This window comes from Oryzias latipes, chromosome 11 (genome assembly GCF_002234675.1).
Source record: "Oryzias latipes chromosome 11, ASM223467v1".
Classification (NCBI taxonomy): domain Eukaryota; kingdom Metazoa; phylum Chordata; class Actinopteri; order Beloniformes; family Adrianichthyidae; genus Oryzias; species Oryzias latipes.
Genome location: NC_019869.2, coordinates 24,386,985 through 24,412,904, shown reverse-complemented (window position 1 = coordinate 24,412,904; position 25,920 = coordinate 24,386,985). Strand labels below are relative to the sequence as shown.

At 42.0% G+C, this 25,920-nt stretch overlaps 1 protein-coding gene across 1 annotated transcript in view; it reads right to left on the bottom strand.

The window, feature by feature from the left end:
• Positions 1-9,596: 9,596 nt before the first annotated feature.
• The window catches only part of kcnk9 (potassium two pore domain channel subfamily K member 9), a 57,856-nt gene continuing 41,532 nt past the window's right edge, over positions 9,597-25,920 (bottom strand). Inside the window, exon 2 of the mRNA XM_004074249.4 lies at positions 9,597-11,909. Within this exon, the coding sequence (XP_004074297.2) occupies positions 11,026-11,909 (884 nt within the window). The 3' untranslated portion in view covers positions 9,597-11,025. The remainder of the gene's footprint in view (positions 11,910-25,920) is intronic.

Sequence of the window (25,920 nt, the reverse complement as noted above, 5' to 3'; positions counted from 1 at the left end):
GTGCACAGATGTCCATGGAGAGTTTCAGCCGACTTTATGTGAATTTGGTTTTGAACTGTTCCGAATTTTTGGTTGCTTAAGAATTGCATAGTTTACGAGTATTTTACGTAGTTTAGACACAATTATTACATAAATCATGTGCAGTTGTGCGTGAGATTTGAAAAACCTATGCAAATTTGTGGCTTTCCATGACTGTCCCCAGATGTCCACGTATGTCTGACTGACTTTTCACGTATGTACTAGCGATGGGAAACTTTTAGATAGCATACGTGGCGCACATATCCTATTCAAATCACGGAACTGACCCACAAATTTTGGGCCAGATTTGGCTTTTACGTTGATTTACGTGTTCTTTGCGTGGTTTATTTGAAATTCTTCCGTGGTTTTTAACGTGGTTGATTTGTGATACATCTGTGAAAATTTCACGTTAAGACCACAACTTTTCACACTTTATCCACATATATTCACATATGACCAATTTTCATCCAAGCAACAAGTGCAAAATGTTAGTGACTGTGTGACACGGCCTTAAGATTGTGACTTTATTCATCTTCAGAGTGAGAGAAAATCATGAAGTTGACAAACCCCTACCACTTAACCCTTGTGCTATCCTAGGCACTTTGACATTGGGACAGTGCGCTGAACTGTTTTCTTCAATGATTTGTGATCTTCACTGGTGTCCATGGATTACATGAAATCCTCTTCACCTTCATCCACCTTTGTCATGGTCGGGAGAACACGTCAATGGTCAATTTGACCCCGTAGGATAGGACAAGGGTTAAAGGTGGGTCCTGGAGAATCTGTCAAATGTTTTACACATTCAATGAGGGAGCCAGCAGGCATTGCATATTTTCATCAAGGCATCTGATTGGTCTGTTTGTAACTTGAAGAAAACAAAAAAGAAAGAAAAAATATCAGGTAAAAAAATAGGATTATCAAGAACATGTTAAAAAAAAGCTATCAGAGCAAGAATGGTTATTCTGGCCAATAGAATGACTGAGTAACAGCTGTTTATTTCTCCATAGATGTCTACAGGATTTTGGCTGCTTGGAATCACTTTCTGCTTGAAAACACCAGGGAGGAGAAGTCATTCAGTCCAGTTCTCTCATACAATCAATGGTCAGATCCATTACTAACAAAGAATTTTCAACAGTTATGCCTGATTAGAGTTTAGCAATAAGCTGTTGGCAAGATAGACAGAGGAAACCGTCAGGAAAGTTTCACCAAACACCTCCAGGAAAAGTATCTTTCTCCATTTTTGTTTTTATCTGAAGACTGAGCAGTTCTGTCTCACTTCCATTAGAGGAAACAAAGAAGAAACGTTGGTGATTTACTGCGGCACCAGCTGCCTTTTCATCCACTGCCTGCTAAATAGATGCAGAGAGGTCTTTCATCACAAATGCTTTTCAGGAGAAGCAGGTTTAACCCCTTGTGTTATCTTAGATGACCCCACCCTTCCATTGACGTGTTCTCCTACCATGACAAAGGTGGATAAAGGTGAAGAGGATTTCATGGACACCAGTGAAGATCATAAATCATTGAAGAAAAAAGGTTCAGCGCACTGTCTAGTGGGTCTAAATGACCCCACTCCCAATGTTAGAGTGCCTAGGATAGCACAAGGGTTAAGCGTGGTTTGCAGCAGCCGGCTGATGAGGACCCATGTTTTCAGCCGCACCAGCCTCTGTTTGCTCTGGGCTATATCAGTGGGAATCTGATGCTGACGTGCAGGCGAAGGTCAAACTGCAGCAGCTGGTCTGAACGCCAGCTCAGTTTGGACTCACAGCTGATGAGGGAAGCCAGTCTGATGCTCTACTGTGGCTTTGCTTCAAAAAAGTGACTCCTTGACTCCCACATAAAAATCTGAAACTGTGATTGTTGGGCTGAACAGAAGATGGTGCCAGAGACCTCCTCTGCCTGAGACCTCCTCTGCACACTCCATAAAGCCGGAGTTCTGTGACCTCCTTGTCATTCACTTTAATAAAGCAGAGATGTGGAGGGAGACAAACCCTCTGGTGCGTTTTCCTCAAGCATCAGTCATAAATATCCAGCACCAAATAGGAAGACGACCCTGACAACAATCTAAACTGTTTTTAACACAGTTCTTTCCTTTTTCACGAATGTACATTTCCTAACAAAAAGCATTTGTTGCCTCCTTTTTCATGTTGATTGCAGCACCATCATGGAGGCATCTGGCTGTTACAAATCGTCTCTGCAGCTAGGCAACCAGCTTAAAACACACAGCTATCTGTGTACTATCTCCTGGTGACAAAGGGAAGAGGGCGGCGGGCAGCAGATGGTCTGACCCCCACAGAACCCTGATGTCAACATCATGTGTGGGATCACATGAAAGAGAAAGACGGTGCGCTCAGAACTTCCGTCCTGTTTCTGAAGAGGAACTCTTCATAGGAAAAGTCTTCATCACTTTCCGTTTTAACCTGAATCGGGCTGAACTGTCAGAGCTGTAATCAAAGGTGCAGATCAATGACAGGAAAAATCAGACTCCTGTGTAACAGATCCATACTGTACATTTTCTATTTACAGTTCAACAAAGCATTAATAGGGACGGGATTACACATTTGCTTATTCCCACTCCCCTTAAATCAGGAAATAAGCCTCTATTTGACAAACGTAATATTAAATGGATACAATGTGTCCTGTGTTCTGTATGTAGAAGTTCAAATGTGTCTATTTATGATTTGAAACAATTATAAAGTCAAGAAGAAGGAATCTTTTTTTATTTATTTTTTGTTGTTTTCTAATAAATGTCTGCATTAATATCTTAAATAGATTTGATAAATCGGTGTGTTTTAGTTTTCAGTTTTTTCCTTGTTTTATTGCTATAATTGCTTAAATTTACTAACCGTTCAATTAACTAAGCTATTGCATAAACTTTTATGTGAAAATTTGAGCCCTAAACTAAGAATGACCAAAGCCTTTCTGAGCAGGTGCTTCTCAGTAAACTGGAATTACTGTAATGTCAGGATATCTGAAGAAATGAAAAATTAAACCGATTCAATTTGGGCTATTTTTGCTCTGTCAAAGATGTGCTTTGTATTCAAGACATTCTCTAATGTAAAATATTAAGAAGCCTGTCCCAAATATGTTAGGAAGGGCACAACTTCTTTGTTTGTTTATACACTATTTTATGTTTTTATTTGGAATCAGAGAGCTGACCTTTAAGGCGTTAAACACTTTTAATTTTAGCTTCTGTAAGGGCTTCATTTATTACTTGTATTTTGCGGATTTGTTTTTGTATGTCACCACAGGGCAGACGGTGATGTAAGAGTTTCATTGCCCTGAGAACTTTTCCTGCTCGGAGACAATAATCACCTTGAGTCTTGAATCTTGAATCAAAGTCAAATCCACCTTGCAATTCAGGGAGGATTCGCTGTGACGCCCCCTAAAGGGAACAACCCAGAAAATAAAAAAGATTGAAATCTTAATGGCAAAAATACAGAGTACGAAAAACATCTGAAAAGTGGAAAATATTTTCACTTTAACCTTTGTGCTATCCTAGGCACTTTAACATTGGGAGTTGGGTCATCTAGACCCACTAGACAGTGCTCTGAACCTTTTTTCTTCAATGATTTGTGATCTTCACTGGTGTCCATGGATTACATGAAATCTTTCCAACTTTATCCACCTTTGTCATGGTAGGGAGAACACGTCAATGGAAGGATCGGGTCATCTGGACCCCATAGGATAGCACAAGGGTTAAACTTTATTCTGACTGGAATGAGCAGGAAGTGGGATCTTCATTATTCTGCAAAGGTTTATTTCCACTGCTGCTCCATTGCAGTGACGTTACAGTGTCATGGTTTGTCCTGTAATGTACTCCATGAAGCTGAGCTATACGGACTCTTTGTCCTGCCTCAACCACCAACAAAAAGAAAACATGTCAGCAGCTGCTTATTGCTGAACTTCATCATCTGTTGTGTTCAGTGCAAACATCTCTCTCCAGAACAGCTTGGCTCAGCTTAGATGATCATTTAGGAAGCAAAATTACAGGCAAGAGAAGGCCTCACCGCCCCTCTGCCTCTGCTCGTATTGTGCTGCCGTCGGAGTTGCCTGATGTTCACGGCTCACGGTGTAATTATGCGGTGTGGGAAGGGAAAAAAAGGGGATGCTGCGTGATCCGTCTCCCACCTAAACATCCAGCTGCATTGCATGGACCAGAAGAGAAGAACAGAGAGCAGAACCAAGAAAACAGAAATGAAGAGAGCAGAAAAAAGAGGAGTGGAGGAGAAGAGAAGACGGCTACGGAAGAGTAAAAACCTGATAAAGCAGAAATTCAGCTATACCCAAGCAAATAGTCTCACAATTTGTATGATTTTCAATGCAGATGAATATAATCACATTTAATGAACAACAATGTTGGAAAAAGGTCCCCGAGGCTGTGTCTGTGTTCAGACTGAGCACAAAAATTCAGGATTTATTGTTTTCTTTGGGCCAAAAGTTAACTCAGGATTTTAAATCTACTTCTAGTACTAAAATTACTAGAGTTGACCTTAACCCTTGTGCTATCCTAGGCACTTTAACATTGGGAGTTGGGTCATCTAGACCCACTAGACAGTGCGCTGAACCTTTTTTCTTCAATGATTTGTGATCTTCACTGGTGTCCATGGATTATATGAAATCTTTCCACCTTTATCCACCTTTGTCATGGTAGGAAGAACACGTCAATGCAAGGGTGGGGTCATCTAAGATAGCACATGGGTTAAATGTATTAAACATTTTAAACTTTCTGTAGGTGTTTCAGGTAAACGCCCCCTTTGTCATTTTCTCCATAAATGTTCCCTGTCCTCAAAGAATGATACATTTAGACTGTGTTAAATATATTCATGGGTTAGGTTTAATCTCTTTCAGTAGTTGAATTCACATAAATTTAGACCAAACAAACGGACCTGAGGCTCCGGTCCACATTAGGACATTTGAATGAATGTGCAGTGAAATAACTGGAACCTTTTTAATAATGCAGCTCTGAATCGCAGATTAGACTTTATAGTAAAAATGATCCATTTACAACGAGACAGACAGAGGGTTTCAGAAGGAGGATCAGCAGTTTTATTCAAGTGTGTCACGTCTTTTTTGGGGCTGCTCAGCCCAGTGAGTCATCCACACCCCATCATGCACACACTGATCCAGAAAGAAGAACAAAAGGAGAACATACAAATGCAAGGTCTTCTGTCCAATGTTTTTCCTGGACATGTCTCCACAGTCTGTCCTCTGCATGATGGGTAAAAGTGGGGTATGTGGGGAGAGGTTCTGTACATACACAGGCTTTGAGGAACCACACAGAGGCAAAGCTGACTTCAGCTCTCATTTGTTCATCAGACCTGCAGAAAAAGCTATTGCAAAAAATATGCTTTCAAAAAGTTAGAATGGAACTCAGCTTTGTTCATTTATTGTACATCATAGAAGGTAGTGCAATTTACGTCTCTGCGCATGTCAGAGGACAACATTGTTGACACAGAGATGGCCTATGCAAACTGCATCGGATGACATCTGGAAGTCACAGCAAACTAACTGACACCAACAGGAAGGCATCCAGCCGCCGGCCTCTCCGTCAGCCACAGCTGACATCTCAGTGGAAAACAGACCTGGAGCATTTTCAGAATCCGTTTTTTTTTTAGGATGTGATGCGTTTTGAAAAGCTTGACATTTACCTGAACTGAAACTCTGTTTCTGCCTCCTAAAATACTGTCCCTCAGTGAGGTCATTTTTATACAGATGATATTTGGATTGATTACATATCGGTACTTTGGCTGACATCAAATCACTGACAGGTGAAAATTGAGGTGGGCTCAGAAAAAGAAGGTGGGGTCAGAAAAGAAAGGTGAGGTCAAAAATAGGAAGAAAATTAAGTTTTCATCCCTTCAAATGGCGTAAGGGGGGGGGGGGGGCTTCACTGAAGAACAAAAACACAAATCAAAAGGTTCATTTCATAGAAATCATCTTTTTTTCTTGTCAGAGGTGTTAGTTTCAGTTCCGTGATTGAATTTTCTCTTCATCCCAGCAAATACCATGTGAATACAGAAGCCGAGGAGGCAGTCAGTTGTCCCTACAGCATGTGTGTGGGTATGTGTGTGGGTGGGTATGTCTGTGTGAGTGTGTGGGTGCGGTGGTTTTGATGGGGGTGGGGGTCTGATCGAACATGGAAGCACACACCTTAAGGCCCAAAAGAGTTTCAGGAGAGCAGAATTAAACCTTTACAAATGATGAACAGTGAGACAAAAGGAAAATCTCTGCAGGATAAAAGAGAACCTCAATGTTTGGATTGAGGAGGATATCATATTAACAATTCACATTATCTATTGACTAATGTTTTTATGTCTATTGTTTAAGTGATGATACCTGCAGACCTCTGAATGGCTGTTCTTCTGTCGTCTCACGATTCCAACTTCTCCTTCAGTGAAAAACAGCATCAAAACTCAGACAAACTAAGGTTTCCTTTAAAGACAGTCAGGCTCTCGGCTCTGCTGGTTGTTTACGATCACATCAGATTGCTGCATCCAAACATCAGCATAGCCAATGCACGCGTTTCCAAGGCAACCATCAAGGGTCTGAAGCTCTGTTTTAGTGGAGAGTCAGCAGATTTATTTGCTGTTCCAGGACTGTTTCCATATTTTACACATATGGAACGCAGCCCACATGCGATCGTACTGTCCTGCATCACAATGCAAATCCCCAAAAATCATCTGTTGGCTGTCTAAGGAGGAAGACAAGCACACATTGTATGGTTTGGATCTGGCACACAAATCCTCCCTTTTTTCTTTCTGCTGTCCTCAGTGTCTAAAACAACTTTGTTCTGCCAAATTAAACTCACTGCAAATCCGTACGTAGAGTCCAGAGCTCTGGTCTCTGCCGTCGACCTCAACACGGTTCACTGAACCTGAGCACGAAACGAAGCGACGCAGCAGCTGGACTTTTTTTATCTGCACATAATAGGTTCCAAAGAAATCTTAGCCGGAGCGACTGTTGTCTGCGATTTCTGCCAGCCAGAGAAATTATGCACTTTCAGGCAAAAGGTTTGGATTCAATAAAACATCTAAACACCTCCATGACAGTTTGCATTTCAGACACACTTCAACCCAGAAGTAACAGGGAGGTTATCTCATTGTAAGGACTGTTTTCCAAAAACTGCACTGTTAGAAAAGAAGCACTGGGAGGAGTTCATAGAGGGAAACTGCAGAAAATGTTTTGGTCTTTGTTTCAGTCTCTACGTGGGAAGCTTCGTCTGTTCAGTGGCTGTCGGTACACCTGTGCTCAGAAATGACAGGAAGTATCTGTTTGCTTTTGCAGATGTGAGGATCAACCCAAACCGAGCTGCAGCCAGCCATCAGTTATTCTCAAGGCACATACGCTAACGGTTCAAAATAAAATGCAATTTAGCCAGAAAAAGGCTTTTATTCCAAAGGTCATTATAAACATTTATACAGGAAATGCATGATACATCCCTGTATTGAAATAATTACTTCAGGGTTTATTTCAGGCTGCACAACTGCCATTTTTGTCATGAATGCATGGAGATCATGGCTTTCACCATTTACTCAGAGAGTCATGCTTTTTGTGCGTCATTCTCAGCTAACCAAAAAGTGTTTTAAAGGCATTTAAACAGGAAGAACATGCAGCACGTCACCGTGAAAGATGCAGAAGTCTTCCACAAGGACTGAGTTTGGCAGAAACAACGGACTAATAAAGACTGACGGGGGAATGGACATCAAGTCTTTTAAAGATTGTGTAAAGATTTGGATTTGAATGAACTGCTTTGACTCAGGAACCATGTGTTTTGTTTTTGTTTTTTGGATGAAGTGAAATGATCAGAAACAGGACCTGGACTGATCAGCACTCACAGCTGCTTTGATGTTCCAGCAGAAAATGAGTCCCCTAAACGCCCCTGTGGTGTTCAGGTCTGCATCAGAAGCAGCAAACGTCTCAGTCATTCATGTGGATCTGAATTCAACACAAACAGGAAAAAGCTGTAAACCATTCTGCAGATTTTGCCACCAAGACAGTTGGCCATAATAACGTTAAATAACTCCCATATTCCATATGAAAGTTCGCGCACTTTTCATCTCTTTTGAACATTTCCGTTCCAATTCAAATTTTTACACAAAGGGAAATGGATCATCCTGTTGGTATGAAGCTTTCCGGTCTGCGTCAGCGTTGATGTGTTTATCACACGCTTCCCTGATGGCTCCGAAGTGCATCCAGAAGCCATCAGTTGTCAGCTTGCATCAAAATGTTTCGTCATCATCACCTGCAGCTCTGCTCATTGGTGGATCTGAGCTGGGGTTAGCAGCAGAGAGCTGGGGGGGCTCGGGGCCTACATACAAGCCCCGCACTGCTGCAGGCCTGCACATGACTGTGGCTTATTATGCGATGGGAAATTCTTCTCCCCAGGTTTATCCTTGCCCACCACAGCTGGTTTTGATTTGGAGTTCCTCAGGAATCTGTGATTTTTGGCTGTTTTCCTCATTATATTGGCTTAATGTGTACATTTAAGAAATCGACAAAACTAAAAACTACAAAAAAGAGATTTATTCTTAACCGTATGTCTCTGCCTGAGCTTCAGGATGCAGTCACTTTTCCTGGTCAACATTTTTGTGCACATTTCATAAAGATTGAGTGCCATCCATCGTGCCCCAGAAGTGCATGACTGATTGTCCCAGTCTGTTTTACAGAAGCTGAGCCTCCTTCAGCACAGCTTCATCTACCAGCTTCATCAAACAAAAACAAGAAACAAAGAAGCAGCAACTTGGTCGGAACACTTTCTTTGGATTCTTTGGCTACGTTCACACTAGAGGGCTTAATGCTCAATTCCGATTTTTTTTTTTTTGCAAGGCCGTTCACTTTTCCAATTAAATGGGAACTTTTGTGATCTCCTGTGTGACCGTGAAACGACCCAGAATTGACCCTCATGCACAGAAGAATACTCAACAGTGAACGAGGTCACTGTTGTTTGCAGAAGTAGCTAACGTAAACAATGGATGTCAACAACAGTGTTGTCAACAACGGAGCTCTTTTTGCATTTGTTACATTTATTTTCATAAAGGAGCCAGCACAATTACAATCTTCTCATTTTAAGAAGGCATTGGAGCCAGGATCGTATGGACCCACTGTTGTGGAATGGGGATGTGTATGTGCTGGGGCCGCAGGCGTGTGTGTAAGAGAGAGAAGAGAGCGCATGCAGCGCAGGAGGGAGTGAGGCCCTGGAGAAGGTCTCCAACGAGCTTCAGACCACGGTCAGAAAGGGGGGAAAAAGGTCATTGCGGGAAAGGTTCAACACCACGCTCTACCATTTCACTGGAAATATTTGCAAAAACCACCCGGTTGCGATGAGAGCCCTTGAGTTTGGCCTGAATAGAGCTGAATATGAATCCAATCGGTGACCTCGCTTCCCTTCCACTGACTGGTCTCAGCAGCATTGTCCACCATGGTTGATGTTTACGTTCTCGTTCCGCCTACTTCAACGCAGAATTCTGACCTTTGTAGCGTATCGATGACATACGGGTCGGATTCAGGACCACATGCCCAAGTGGCCTGGGTCACATTTGAAAATATCAGATCTGTGTCGTTCAGACTGTCATGAAAAGATCAGATACAGATCGCATAGGGGCAAAGAAATCGGAATTGGGTCGTTTCAGCCTGCAGTGTGAACGTAGCCTTTGAGTTTAAAAAAAAATATATTAGTTGGTCATGTGACTAAATTGTTACTCATTTAATGGATAATATTGTTTTTAAAACCACTTGTTGTTATTCAAAGAGTCCCAGCTGCATTTGCTTGTATAATACTTTTACTGCGCCCCAGAGCAACATTTTTGCAGCTTCTGGTAGCACAGCAACGAATAAGATGCAACTGCTGATGTGCTTCTACGCCTGGTGGGACCCACATTTTATTTCAAAGTGTGAAGGTTTCTGTTTGGTTTTGATTGGTTTGTTTTAGAACATAAATCCTGATCCGACCTTTAGGGTGTACTCCACCTTCACCCAACAGTAGCTGGGTTGGCCCAGCGACCCCGTGACCCCAAAACGGATTCAGTGCTTTCTGAAGATGGATGGCATCAATCCTGATGTTTGTTTGTTTTTCCAAACAACCATAATTGTCCAAGAAAACCAGCTAAGATAACCAAGTCAAATAGTCCCAACTTGTGTTTGTGTCGTGAAGGATGTAGCCATGAGTGCTGGTGCCTGTGCTGCCCCCTGGTGACGGCTCGGAACTCCCTTGCTTTTCAACTCTAAAACAGGTAGTGTGACCACGAAGACGCGTTAAAACCACAGCCGGAGGTAAACAAAGCTGCAGGAGTTTAAATGAAAGATACTGCTGGGTCATGTCGTAGTAACGATTATAAAGCTTTTGCAGCCACATCTGACCTTTGAGGATGTAAAGGAAATATCAATAACAGCAGCACGATCCTTTGATTTATAGACACGTAGATGCAGGTCATACACCTGCTCTGAGAACAGACTCAACAGTTTTACAAAACCATGGCATACTAGTAAATGACGTCTAATTCACATGCTAATATTGGCAACAAGAGTTTGGCTTAAAGTGAGGTGAAAACATTAAAATATATGATTGCTTTTAGAAAACAATACCTGATGCTTCATTATATTTAGAACTCTCTATTTCCAGTGAGGCAATGGCATAATAATAATAATAACAACGAGGATGATGGTGATTATCTTCAAGTTAAGGTGAAACAAGCATTCTCTCTTTGAAAAATAGTATTTCAACAGTGTGCATCATTTGGTCTTCAACCAAATGTGTTGGTTTTCTGCCTTAAAACTGTCACAAGGAAGTTCCTGTCAAGTTTTTTTTCATTTTCAAAAATAGACATCCATGCTTCATGCTTTGCATCGCATCGTGCCCACTTCTGCAGTTTTCGGCTTCTGTTCCCAAAAAATACTGATATTAAATACAACCAAACTGGGAAACAAAGTGCTGAGAGGAGATCTGAATAGGAGCAGCATCGGAAGGTTGTGTAGAAAAGAGGAGACGTGTTTGTCCCGGCAGTTTTGGGTTTATACAGACTTCCTCCTCCTCATGAGCTGATGGTTATCCGTGAAGCTGTGAAGACCCGGAGACACCGAGCTGATGGGTGACGGGAAGAAGCTGTTTTTCAAGGTGCTGGGGGAGATCTCCTCGATCCTGTAGGAGACGGAGTGAAAGTACTGGTGGGGGTTCAGCTGGGAGCTGAGTGAGTTCTGATGGGAGAAGGCACAGCCCAGGCCTCCGGCCCCTCCCGAGGAGCTGCCGAAGTCGTGCGAGTGGTAGTGCAGGCAGGAGCAAACCGACTGCAGGTCAGTCACCTCTGCCCTGTACGGCTCGCGCCGCTGTCGCCCCCGCTGCAGTGTTTCGTCCTGGATGTGGATGATCATACTGTTTCGATTGCCAGCGAGCGACGCCCGCTCCTCAGCGTCCCGCCGTTCGTCCTCGCTGTTCATAGTTAGGAAGCGGAGCACCACCAGATTGAGGAAGGCCCCGATGACTGTCAGGCCCACCAGGATGTACATAAAGCTAAAGGCCACATACAGGGGCTTCTTCTGGAGGGCCCGGTTCTTCTGGAGGGCCACAAAGTCCCCAAAGCCAATAGTTGTTAAGGTGATGAAGCAGTAGTAGTACGACTGGAAGAAACTCCAGTCCTCATAATGGGAAAAGGCTGCCGCCCCGATGCAGAGCGTGCCAATACAGGAGAAGAAGCCCACTGTCACCATGTTCTCCATGGACACGTCGGTGATGCTCATGCCGCAGCACTTCTTAATGCGCTTCAGGAGGTACTTGACGAACGTGTTCATCCTCTCGCCCAGACTCTGGAACATGACGAGGGTCAGCGGGATGCCCAGGACGGCGTAGAACATGCAGAAGGCCTTCCCTGCATCGGTCCCAGGTGCTGCATGGCCATAGCCTGAGAAGACAGGAGAGACAGTAGAATTAAGAGGCCTGCAATGTTCTGCTTAAGTGGTTTGAAAAAGGGGGAACAATGGCCTTTACTCAAAAAGCCCAACATCAGCTCTTGTTTGCAAACATGACCAAGCAAGAAATCCCAGCAAAGAGTCCTGCAAGCGCTGCCAACAGAAGCCCGCCGCAGGACTGCCACTGCTCATTGATCTTATTTGGGCTCAAAGATTACAACGGGAGGGGGTCCAATTAGCCTGAAGTTTCCGGTGAGGTAAAGGGGGCTGGAGGAGGGATTGAAAAAGAGTCATGGGGAAGCCAGTGAAGCTTTTAGCCTAATTACACTTTATCTTAAGACCAGGAGCTGCTGACTCACAGCAAACACTTTTGAAAATAAACCTGTGTGGCAAACAACAGATTTCAGGCACATCAATTTTCCGACAGGTCGTAGATGATTTTACTGTGAGCACAGTTCCATCGTAAATGTGGCTGTTTCTTCAGAAATGAGAGCAGGAATGAATCTGTCTGATCCTCAGTTTGTAGGCTGTAGAATAAAGGCTCGTAGTGACCATCTTTTGTCTTCCACAGATCCTTTCTGCCTGCATTCAGCCCCAGAATCACAAACACCCACCATCAGCTGGCAGAACTGCCTCCATAAAGAAAAGTTTGCATTTTTGCTGTTCTCCAATGTGATTTAAAACAAGTGTTTTTATTTATTCATCCATTCCAAATAAGTTCTGTGTTCTGAATTCTTAAATATTGATTCTGGCATTTCCCATTTGGCCTTCCATCCACCCACTCAAGCATACGCTCAGTTATGCTATGCAAACAAGAAGACAGCTCGATATGATCTGATTTAGGAAACTGCAAAACTACTGAACTAAACTGTAAACACACTCAAAGATTTTATTATTTTAAATGTTCTAAAACCACAACACTTGACCTACGCTACATGTCATTTTTTTAATGCAAAATATTGTTTTTTTTCCTGTGTATCTTTTGGGACCTACTAAAGTTTTGCACTGAGCTTTTGTCATTTTATGCAAATGTTGTGAGTCTGCTGGTGGTTTAACATCCACCACAGAAACACTTCTCTGTTTCTGCAGCTCTGCAGCAGAGCAAACATCTTTTGGGTCCTTGAAGTACAATTTTACAGTAAGTCTCAGAGAGAAAAGTCGAGTCTGAATGAAAAAATCTTTATTGTAACCAGACATAAAAAAAAGTTATAACACAACACTCACAATCAAATCAAAAAATAAAGGTGTGCTTCAGACAAGTAGCCCCTAATCTGATTAACCCTTGTGCTGTCCTAGGCACTTTAACATTGGGAGTTGGGTCATCTAGACCCACTAGACAGTGCTCTGAACCTTTTTTCTTCAATGATTTGTGATCTTCACTGGTGTCCATGGATTACATGAAATCTTTCCACCTGTATCCACCTTTGTCATGGTAGGGAGAACACGTCAATGTAAGGATCGGGTCATCTGGACCCCATAGGATAGGACAAGGGTTAATATGAAGTAAAATAATATGCATACTCTTCTGGGAGTTTGACTTTAAACGTGAAAACTTTTAGTAGCAGCTGAAGTTAAGTTCTTTCATGAAACTGAACTTATCTAACGTATCATTTGTGCATTTTTGTTTATAATATTCCTAAAGTTGTACTTTAAAAAGTTATAGTGATTGTTCCCATTGTTTCATTATTCACAAAACTTCATGGAAAAGATCCAAACGCTGTTCCTCAAATCATTAACCTTTGACATTTTCCACCATGGTCAAGAGAAACAAGCACAGAAAATAATTAAAATGTATTTTTCAGCTGACAACTGAGATATTTAATTAATTATTAAAGCCAGAAAAGTTTTAGGCAACAAAAGAAAATCTCGTATATGTTTTTAATTTTTTAATTTTTTTTTAAAGTGGAAGAACATAGTTTCTCGATTGTCACATTGATTCAGTAGTGAAGGAAAAAGGTTAAAATTTTGAGTAAAGAAACGTAACTTTCTTTAAATCAGACTAAGATGAAATTTTGTTTTTAAGGTTCCATTAATTAGTCTTAACTGTAATGCATTTATCAAAAACACTCTGTAAACCTTTGAGTTTTAATGTTCTGTCTAACTTCTTCTTCTTTCTCTTTCGGCTTTTCCCATCAGGGGTCGCCACAGCGAATCATCCTTTTCCACCTCACTCTATCATGGACATCTTCTACCCTAACATCAGCCAACTTCATGTCCTCTGTTAAGACATCCATATATCTCCTCTTTGGCCGTCCTCTTGCCCTCCTGCCAGGCAGCTCCATCTCCAACATCCTTCTACCAATATATCCACTATCCCTCCTCTGAACATGTCCAAACCATCTCAGTCTGGCTTCTCTGACTTTGTCGCTAATACAGGCAACATGAGCCGTCCCTCTGATGTATTCGTTCCTTATCCTGTCTAACCTGGTCACTCCTAAGGAGAACCTCAACATCTTCATCTCCGCTACCTCCAAATCATCTTCTTGTCTCTGTCTCACTGCTACCGTCTCTAACCCATAGAGCAGAGCTGGTCTCACCACTGTCTTGTACACCTTTCCTTTGAGTCTTGCTGACACTCTTCTGTCACACAACACTCCTGACACTTTCCTCCACCCGCTCCAACCTGCCTGCACTCGCCTCTTCACCTCTTTTCCACACTCCCCATCACACTGAACTGTTGACCCCAAGTAATTAAACTCCTGCACCTTCCCCACCTCAGCCCCCTGTAACCTAACGCTTCTACCTTGATCCCTCTCGTTCAGACACATGTATTCTGTCTTACTACGACTGACCTTCATGCCTCTTCTTTCCAGAGCAAACCTCCACCTCTCTAGCTGTTCCTCCACCTGCTCTCTACTCTCACTGCAAATTACGATGTCATCCGCAAACATCATTGTCCAGGGAGATTCCTGTCTTACCTCGTCTGTCAGCCTGTCCATCAGCATAGCAAACATAAAAGGACTCAAAGCTGATCCTTGGTGTAGTCCCACCTCCACCTTGAACTCCTCTGTCTGACCTACAGCACATCTCACCACCGTCATACTTCTCTCATACATGTCCTGAACTACTCTGACATACTTCTCTGCCACTCCAGACGACCTCATACAGTACCACAGCTCCTCCCTCGGCACCCTGTCATACGCCTTCTCTAAATCTACGAACACACAATGCAGCTCCTTCTGACCATCTCTGTACTTTTCCATCAACATTCTCAAAGCAAAAATGGCATCAGTGGTGCTCTTACGGGGCATGAAACCATACTGCTGCTCACAAATCTCCACCTTCTTCCTAAGCCTGGCTTCCACTACTCTTTCCCACAGCTTCATTGTGTGGCTCATCAACTTTATTCCTCTATAGTTGCTGCAGTTCTGCGTGTCACCCTTGTTCTTAAAGATCGGGACCAGAACGCTTCTCCTCCATTCCTCAGGCATCTTCTCACTCTCTAGAATCCTATTGAACAACCTCGTTAGAAATTCCACTGCTGTCTCTCCTAAGCACTTCCATACCTGCACAGGTAGGTCATCAGGACCAACAGCCTTTCCGCTCTTCATCCTTTTCAGAGCCTTCCTAACCTCATCCTTTCCAATCTCTGCTACTTCCTGCTCCACAACAACCACATCTTCCTCCCTTCTTTCCCTGTCATTTTCCTCCTTCATCAGCTCCTCAAAATACTCCTTCCATCTTTTCTGTACACTCTCCTGGGTTGTTAGCACCTTTCCATCTCTGTCCTTAATCACCCTTATCTGTTGCACGTCCTTCCTTCTCTCCATCATGTCTGCCAGCTCTCTGCCTTTCCCTGTCATTGTACCAATGTTAAGAGTCCCTATTCTCAAACCTATGTTCCTGCCTTTTCCCTTCTCTCTCTGGCCACGGACCCTTCTGCCTCCCCTCTTTCTTCGACCAACAGTAGTCAAATTTCCACCGACACCCTGTAGGTTAACAGCATCGGTGGCGGTCGTTGTTAACCCGGGCCCCGACCGATCCGGTATGTCTAAAGTGTTGTAGATGATTCGCATGGTTATTTTGGCAATTTTTACGCCGGATGCCCTTCCTGACGCAACCCTCTCTATTTATCCGGGCTTGGGACCGGCACAGAGGCAACTGGCTTGCTACCCCTGTGGCTAGATTAATGTTCTGTCTAACTTACTGAAGTTTATTACAGGAGTCCAAGTTAACCCTAAAATTGTAAACCTGGTTTGATGCTGAAAATCTGCTGAAACAATGAGTTAGTTCACACCAGTAAAATTCCACACCAACTCCAACATGTCTATTCCAAATACCCATTCAATTAAGCTTATAGTAACACCAAAAAACAGTCTTTTGGAACTACATAAACTTGAAAGCTTTTTTGGCGACAATTAATTAACAACAATTCCACATCATAGAGTAAACATCTCTTGAAGGGATATCACTATACCCCTTGTGCTATCTTAGATGACCCCACCCTTCCACTGACGTGTTCTCCCTACCATGACAAAGGTGGATAAAGGTGGAAAGATTTCATGTAATCCATGGACAACAGTGAAGATCACAAACCATTGAAGAAAAAAGGTTCAGCGCACTGTCTAGTGGGTCTAGATGACCCAACTCCCAATGTTAAAGTGCCTACGATAGCACAAGGGTTACACGAACTGTTTTGAGTCCTGCAATGGACTGGCAGAACCAGATCCCTGTGTTTCTCATTTAAAAATATCTTTAACCATGTTTTTCTGCAATGAAATTCAAACAGTTTAAAGTTATCAATTCGTTACAACTAATCATGTTCTTATAAGTGAGGAACAAACGGTGAAACAATTTTCCATGTAACCATACCATAAAATCCATCCATCCTCAGAACCTTTTAAATCCCTTTTGGGGTCACATGGGTGCTGGAGCCTATCTCAGCTACTGTTGGCCAGAGGTAGGGTACACCCTGAACCACACATTCACATTCACACGACAGCAGCAATAAGTTTTAAGAAGGATGCAAAAAGGGTTGCAACTGTCTGCAACAAGACCATGGTAAGGATGGAGTCTGCTTTAGCTCTGTGGATTAAGTATTTGAAGTCATTTGTTGAAAAAAACGTTTCTAAAGTATTTTTACTTGTGAAACAAATGCTTGAGCCTTTAAAATGTTTTTTTCTTTCTTTTCAATGTATAACAGAGTATTTAATTGTATTATAATTGTAAAAAATAATAAAGGTTTCTACTTCACGGATTTTGCCTATCACGGGTTCTTTTTTTAACGTAACCCCGCGAAAAACAAGGGTTTACTGTGATGTCTTAATCCTTGGTAGATTCAAACAAGGTTCTGGAAACATTCCTCAGAGTTTGGTCTATATTGCCATGACAGCATCACACAGTTGCTGCAGATTTGTCTGCTGTACATCCATGATGTCAATCTCCCGTTCCACCACATCCAAAAGTGATCTATTAGGTTGAGATCTGGTGACTGTGGAGGCAGTTTGAGTCCAGAGAACTCATTGTCATGTTCTAGAAACCAGTCTGAGATGATTCCAGCTTTATGACATGGAGCCTCATCCTGCTGGAAGTAGCTATCAGAAGATGGTACACTGTGGTCAGAAAGGGATGGACATGGTCAGCAACAAAACTCAGGTAGACTGTGGTGTTGGAACCATGCTCAATTGGTACTAAGGGGCCCAAAGTGTGCCAAGAACATATTCCTGCTTGCATTCTTGCTGTGTCAGTGTTTTATTGTGAAAAACTGGGCAGAAAAATCTCGAACTTGAATTATCAGACATGATGGGAGAAATTTGGATCAGTCCCTAGAGAAAGTTCCTATTATGAATTCGCTGAGCACAGAAAAAAGTGATCGTGACAACAAAATTTAGCTCTGTTTTGGGTTTGAGATAACAAAAAAGTCGAATATTGCATTGTCTGTGTTTTGTTGTGTTGTGTTGCATAAAGACATTTCAGCTTATTTACTCTCAACTTTGCTCCTCTGTCTAAATTTAGACCAACAACTGCAACTGTCTGAGCATGTTTGAGTCCCTTCATCCTACATTGTGGTTGATGCAGGCACTGTAACTGCATTACACAATTTCCCACCAGGGACGATAAGGTCAATCTGAATCTGTAAATCTGAATTAAATTGTGTCATACTAGCCAACATAAGAGTGTTTCTGCCTCCTCTGCAGTTCAGAAAAAAATACAGCAGGAAATACAAAACCACATAATTATAATGCAATCTGTGATTATCGGTGGCGTTACCTTCTCCTTAGTGTTCCCCTGGTTTCATGGGTAACACACAGTATTTAAAAAATAAAGTAAATTTTTCATGGGAGACCTGGTGAGAAACGCTTTTGGACAAACCAAAAGTGAAGTTTAATTAGTCGGAAGGACTGATTGGTTTAACCAACCATCTGTCTTCTTTCCAAATTAACAAATTAATTAATGTTGATTTTTTTTTTATTGCTTAAATCTATTCCTGGCAAGTAATGAGGACATAATGGATGACAGTGGCAGCTGTGAAGAGGTAACAGCTTTCACTTGATTTGCAACACGACTCAAACGTGTGAACACTAAGAATATGGTGAGCTCAGTCGTCTGCAGTTATTTTAATGATCTTTTTCAGCAGACTTCTCCTTATGCAACTGCAGAGCCTCATAGTAATCAGTTCAGCAGCTGTCAGAAGCAGCTTCACTGTGTGTAAAAGCCTCCAAACGTTTGGAAATAGACAGATAATTGTCCTATCTATGTCAAAGGTCTAAAGCCCTTGTTTGTCAGAGATAAAACTGGCCAGGAGACTTAGAAAATGAACAGATCCAGCTCCTTAAAGCACTCGTGCTGCATCGCTGACGTCCTTTTCCAAGACGAAAAACCTAAATTCCTTTAGGTTTCCAGGATTTTTTGACCTGCAGCGCAAATGAGAGGTGAAATTTCTTTGGTAACGTCGTGGATGGCGTAAACTTCCGCCTTGGTTCTGTCAGACGCTGATGCCTCAAACATAAAACCTTTATTTCTTCTGCACCTCTTCACCTCTTCCCATCAGAGATAAATATAACTGTAAAATGAAATTACTTTGAGTGGAAACTGTATGTTATTATAAAAACAAGCCTTTGTTTTCGCTTGTGAAATGTTGCCTTTGATGTCACTGATGAGATGAGTGGTATCTGCTCCTGCACTGAACTGTGTAATCTGTTTGCTCTGCTATAATGTCTCTATTATGGGCTGTTGTCCTAGGAACAGACATATTTGCTTCTCTGTGCAGAGCTTTGCGATGCTCAGCTGCTTTGGTGCTCGTCTGTGCGCAGGTGAACGGCACTGTTTGTGCAGTGTAGGAGAGAAAACACGATTCTTTATAAAGAAAGCCTCTGAGATGTTCTGCCATTTCAGAAAAACACCAAATAGAACAAAGTACTCGGAAAACATTTAGGAAAGAAGAAGAAGAAAGTGTGTCTGTTCTAAATCTAGCTGCCCCACAAGCTAAAAAAGAATCTACTGTAAAAATAAAGAGTCCGGGCAAAAGAGGGGAAAAAAAAACGTCAGAATATTGATCGCATAAATTTGACTTGCATGCCCTCGCGCAGACTTAATGTGTGAAGCTCTGAAGAAATTTCTGGAAATGTATAATTCAGGCGGATTTTCCTTGAAAAGATCTTTTTCATTTTACTTCTGTCAAAGATCAACATGTTCTGAGATTCTACATGAACACATGGTTATATAAAGGGCACTCAGTTTAATCTAGGATCTCCTTAAACCAGCGTTCATTTTGCTCATTTTAAAACCTTTCATGTAAACGAATACTTCGTTTTCTAACGACCAGTTTCAGGTGATGCCCCTTCTCTGCTGATGTCAGATATCTTCTGTTGTTAGAAAGGACACCCTTTATTGTATTCATATACAGAGATATAGATCTGTGGGGAAAGATTTGTAAATGTACTAGAAATGGAGCATTATTCCAGCAAAGCAGTGGTTAATAAACAGTTAGCTAGACTTGTTTTTCTTTCATGAAAGACCTCTGAGACACCTCTACTCTGAAACTGGTTTACTCCATCAACTGTTACGTTGGAGACATCGCAGCACCAACTCTACTGGAGCAGATCGTGGAGATCACCTCCACCTGAGGGAAACAAACCACTCAACTGAGGAAAATGAAGTTCGTATCTCAGCCAGAGACAAAGGATGGTTTCAGCAACGTGTAAAAGAACCACATTTTAATAGAAAGACAAACCTTCACTCAATAGAAAATCTGGACTCATCTGTCTACAACTGACTCTGGAAACCATTGACTCTCTATGAGAACAGGACTGAGTGACCCTGGCATTCCAAACAGGAAGTACCTGCCGACTCCAAGAAGCCAAAATCCCATAGACTTCTATAGAGAAATAAACAGCTGTTGGTCATTCTATTGGTCAGAAGAACCATTCTTGATCTGATTCCTTTTTAAACATCTTGATAATCCTCGTTTTTTGTCCATTTCATGTTTTCTTTTTCTTTTTTTAACTGGTCCTGTCCAACAGCTGAGCAAACAGATGAGAGCTGAAGGCCTCTTGTGTTGGACATATTTTACTTTTACAACAGGGGTTATGAATCTTATGATACACCAGGTGTATATTTAAATAAACCCCTTTTGTAATTTCAGCTAAACTTTATTCATGTTTATAATCACAACTGACAGGTTAAGATGCATGAAAAATCCAAAATGGGCGGGGCCTGTCCACACACACACACAGACGTTACAAACACACCTGTTGGCTCCAAAAGTGTTCACACACAAACAAGTCTACATGGACATACTAACACTAACATTCACACCCGCATACTTATTCAGACTAACACATGTGAAACATTTCATCCAGTCAAGCAAACTGTTTGTGCAAAGGTGAGATAGCACCTGTGCTCGAGTGAGTGTTTATGTTTTTCTGGGGTGGATGGTGGAATGTAAAAAGAGGGAGAGAACCCAGCCGCCCCCCCCACCAAGGCCCCCACCGCAGCAGCAGCGGCAGCCGGGACCCCCAACACCCGTACAGTACAGCAGATAGAGAAACGAGGGGCCCCGCCCCAGGGGGGCACACCAAGCCCCAGACAAGCGGCTCACCACTACCCAGGGGTCCTGAGCATCCCCCCGCCCCAGCCCGAGGCACCAGTCAGGGCCCCCCAAGGATGACCTGCCCCCACGCTCCAGGAAGCCCCCCCCGAACTGAAAAAGTCTCAGAGAAAATGTGAAATGTTTTCTACACTAAAAACAAGTCCAGCTGACTGCTTTCTCACTTATGATGGAATCTTGCTGAATGAATATGAATTGACACAGACGGGATAGCATTGTTGTGTAACTTTTAGGTAAAACTAACATCACTTTGTGAACCCTGCAAGCTGTTTTACATATAAACATTTCTCCAGAACTTCCAAGGGTTCAAAGAGAAACGATGAAAGCAGTTTGCTTTGGATTATGGAGCCCAGTTGAGTTGTACCTTTGGTATAGTATTCTTTCTTCCATGTATATATGATTGAATTTTCTTTTGTTGTCGTCTTTTTCAGAAAATGGAAGGATCCTTATTTTGTTTGGACCACTGCCCTGCAGTCCTTTGTCTTTGCCATATTGTTACTCCTTAAGGCAACACCAGCACAACGTACCTGTTTAACCCTTGTGCTATCTTAGATAACCCCCCCTCACATTGACGTGTTCTACCTACCATGATAAAGGTGGATAAAGGTGGAAAGATTTCATGTAATCCATGGACACCAGTGAAGATCACAAATCATTGAAGAAAAAAGGATCAAAGCACTGTCTAGTGGGTCTAGATGACCCAACTCCCAATGTTAAAGTGCCTAGGATTGCACAAGGGTTACATGCTTACAGAATTAGATAACCTCCCAATTATTAAACAGATAATAAAAATATCAATCAAAAAACCCTGCTCTTAAATTTTTGCCTCTATTCTCTGGTTTGCCTTAGAGATTGAATGTTTGCAATGTGTGTGTTTCAAAAAATGTGTAATTTTCCAAAACGTGTGTTGGTCTGATCTTGGTAAACATGGCAGCACCGAAGGTAGCAGGAAATGGTTTTCATTATTACGTGTGCAGATGAAAAATATGGAACGTGCTATAAAGTGGATACATGCCAGAAAACCTCATCAGGCTAATGTCAGGTTAATAGGGTTAACTATAATAATCAAATTTTTTTTAAAGAAAATTAGATTTTGTAACACGGGTACTTGAAAATCCAAAAACTAATTAGGTATTAACCAGATCTTTAGGGTGTAAATGGGCTCAGTGAGAAGCACTTAAAAATTGCTGTAGTTCGTTAGCCAGTGTTTGCTTCATTTGACTTTGAAATCAGATTGAATCTGACCTGAATGTGTTCAGTTCAAGAAATGTCTCAATGTCTGCCCATGTTTGGAAATGTCTTTGGGCAAGGCACTGAACCCCACCTTGCCTCTGGTGGAAGGTTGGTGCCAGTGTTTGGCAGCGTAGCCTCCACCAGTGTGTGAATGTGAATGTGTGTGTGAATGTGTTAATGGGTCTGTGACTGTAAAGCCACTTGGGCCTTTCGAAAGAAGGTAGAAAAGCGCTATAAGAATACTCCATTTTATGACGGAGTATTGGGGCCACCAAAAAAAAAAAAAAAAAAGTAAAATTACGAGTTTTCATCTTGTAAATTTAGGAGATAAAACTCGTTAATTTATGAGAAAAAACTCGTAAATTTACGATATTAAGTGGAAGTGAGCATGCAGAGCAGCAGGTGAACGCCGCGCAGCAACAGAGCAGACCAACTAAACTCAGTTGAACAGGTGAGCTGAATGAGCTTGAACGTTCCAAATATCTGGAAGCTCATTTGTTTGATTTACAATTTATTAAAGTTTTATTTATTGATGGTTGGTTTGCAGGATCCCTGCAGCCCGATGAAGCCATCCGTGTCCCTGCAGCTTTCCACTTGAATCCTTTCTTCCTCCACCAAAAACAAGATCTCTACGTTTGTGTGACGCTTCCGTCTGAGGAGGAGGATCACTTTTTTTGGCATTTTCAATGTTCTAATGCTAATATAACAGACTATTTTCATTCCTCTTTGTTGTTTGATGATATAACGGGACGTTTACTTCCGCATTGGTGTTCGGATCTGATGACAGGTTCATGACGTAAGGTGACAAATGAACTTCAGGTTATGTGAATGAAAAGGAGAATAAAAGCTGCAACGATCCTCTGCACCCAAACGTGTCTCTGAGCTCCTTATTTTACATATGAAACTCCGCTTTACTGAAACTGAACTTCGGAAAGACGGCTACACTGAAAATAATCTGATTTTGAGTCGCCAAAAGTTCAGAATCTCTTTGTTTTAAACCTATAATAATCCGAAAATAAAGCTTCACAAAAGGCTCCACATCTTTCATCTTCAAGCAATGCTCCGATAAACGGACAACTTCAGTGATTTCTCCTTGTTAATCTATGACTTTTTTCTCGTAAATATACACGATAAAATGTCGTAATTTTACTTTTTTTTTTTTGGTGGCCCTTTTTTTTTTTTTTTTTGGTGGCCCTAAAACTCGTCGTACCATTTAGCATCAGTCAAAAATTAACTTTTTAAAGTATCTTCTAAGTTAAATTTTGAGATAAAAATGTAAACACATTCTAATTTTACTGATTGGGGTCTAAAGGACTTGCCCACAGTCAAGAAGCAGGGTGAAGGTGTTCTGCAGTACAGGGTCCTTCTTCCAGCTCAAGTTGCTATTTTTAAATGATAAACTGATAAAGAAATTTATTGTTGACAAGATTTTTTAACCAGTTAGAAGTTTTTAAACACCCAGTCCAGTGAAGACTTGTTGGTGTGACTTAGATGCTAGTCAGTGACCCACAAGCTCTCTGCTCCACTCTATTCTGATTCTTGTAGACAACTAGATCTACGAACGTCTTCATTTCCTCGTCTGAGCTGGAAACTGGATCAAAACTGTATGTGTGGTTTTTCTCGCCGTTTTTGTTGCACCACTAATGTTTTCATTTGGTCTAAAAACTGCATAATTATATTTAAAAGACCCCTGGGAACCCTTTGAAAATAGATCAAAAGATGATCGGAGCGGGACTTAACCCTTGTGCTATCTTAGATGACCCCATCCTTCCATTGACGTGTTCTCCCTACCATGACAAAGGTGGATAAAGGTGGAAAGATTTCAAGTAATCCATGGACACCAGTGAAGATCACAAATCATTGAAGAAAAAAGGTTCAGAGCACTGTGTAGTGGGTCTAGATGACCCAACTTCCAATGTTAAAGTCCCTAGGATAGCACTAGGGTTAAAGTTGCCTCTGTATCCATTAGGTCAGTGTTTTGTAATGTAAGGGTGGGGTCATCTAAGATAGCACAAGGGATAACCCAGGTCCTCAGGAAACACGTCTTGCATTGTTTTAATCCCACCCTGATCAAACACCCATTTGATGGTATCAGGTGTGTATAAGCAGGGTGGGATGCAGGACCAGGTTTGTGAAACAGCTTAAGGCAGGAATCCAGCCTGTTTCTGCAGTTTTATAGTAAGTTCACTTAAAGTTTGCATTATGACATGTTCAAGACAAATTTTCATAACAAGCTAATTATTCTTGTATTTTTCACAGCACTGCAGATGATGTCTTTGTTCCTTCCCACTTTTCAAAAGCAAAAATAGCTGCTAAAGTTTTAAAGAAGTCATTTGATTGTCTTCAGTTCTTGATGGCAGCTTTTTTCTGCAGCATGTTCCCCAACAGAACATTCTTTTTGTGTCTTCTATTGAGTCATCATTCAAACGCATGAACAAAGCATTGTGGGAGGTGTGATGAAGTGTCTGCAGAAAGAGACCCCTGAAAGTAGTGTTTGCATTTCTTAAGGATGGGGAGCTGTTTGTCCATATCTCATCTCACAAGTTTATGACTTGGAAGTCAAATTGTCTCCGTTGTCTTGGCCGTTTATCATCATGTTGACCAAGGTGGTTTTTGTTTCACTCCTCCATAACTTGCTTAGACTATAACCTCATTGATGTGACCTCTTCTTAAACAGAAGTGTGATCTAAAGGGTTTCCGATGGAAAGTTGAGACAGAACGGAAACAAAAAACATCAAAAAGCAGACTGTGGTCCGATGTGATTCAAGTGCGTGTTGTGGTTTTTCCACAGCCTTAGTGAAAAAAAGCTATGAGGAGTGAAGCATGGCAGCAGCTGTACTTGCTGTAACACAAACATAGTTTTCCAGAATTATCTTGTGGTTTTGACAGACAGCAAATTTACCGACTGTACAGTTTAGGTCAGGGGTCGGCAACCCATGGCTCCGGAGCCAAATGTGGCTCTTTCATCCATCTGTTGTGGCTCCCTGTGACTTTGGAAAATAATGAGTTTTTTTATAATAATTAAATTTTATTTTAGTTTGTTCATTTTTCATGGCATTTCAAAGGCGCTGCTGGCTCCGCACGAAGCGCATGCCACGTAAAAAACAGCTTCATAAAGAGCGGCTTCGATAAACACTCCGATCTTCTGCCGGGAACTTGACGTGCCGCGGGGCAGAGGCCAACTCGCTGATGACAGACTGAGAGTTCGCGCCAGCGTTGCCAGACAGAGTCACAGTTTTCCAGCCGAAAAATCATCTGAAAACCGCCAGACCCAGCCAAAAACCGCCCAAAACAGCTTTTGTTGATGTTTTTTTCCGTACTGGACTGATAAAATAAAAGATTTTTCTAAATAAAAGATAGTTCTGACCAATAATAAAATGTGTACAATATTGAATATTTCTTCAGCGGGCCACCTTCTTCCATTCATTTTCTTAACCCGCTCTATCCCCGCTATAACCTGTGTCCGGCTCTTTCATCCTTGTGCTGCGCTGGAGCGCCCCGACTATCGTATTTTGCGCTCTTTGTGTAGGACACACTGAGGAGCGCGGGGGAAACCAACTCTCAGCTGCAGAGGATATGAACAGGTGAACAGGTAGAGAGGAAAAGCAGGTAGAGAGGCGGAGGAGGGGCTTTGGCTTCAAACTCTGTCAGAGAGATGGAAACACGGGCGTCAGATTGAGACGCAGCTTTCCCTGCGGGAGTTGAAGCAGAGACTTTCCCTG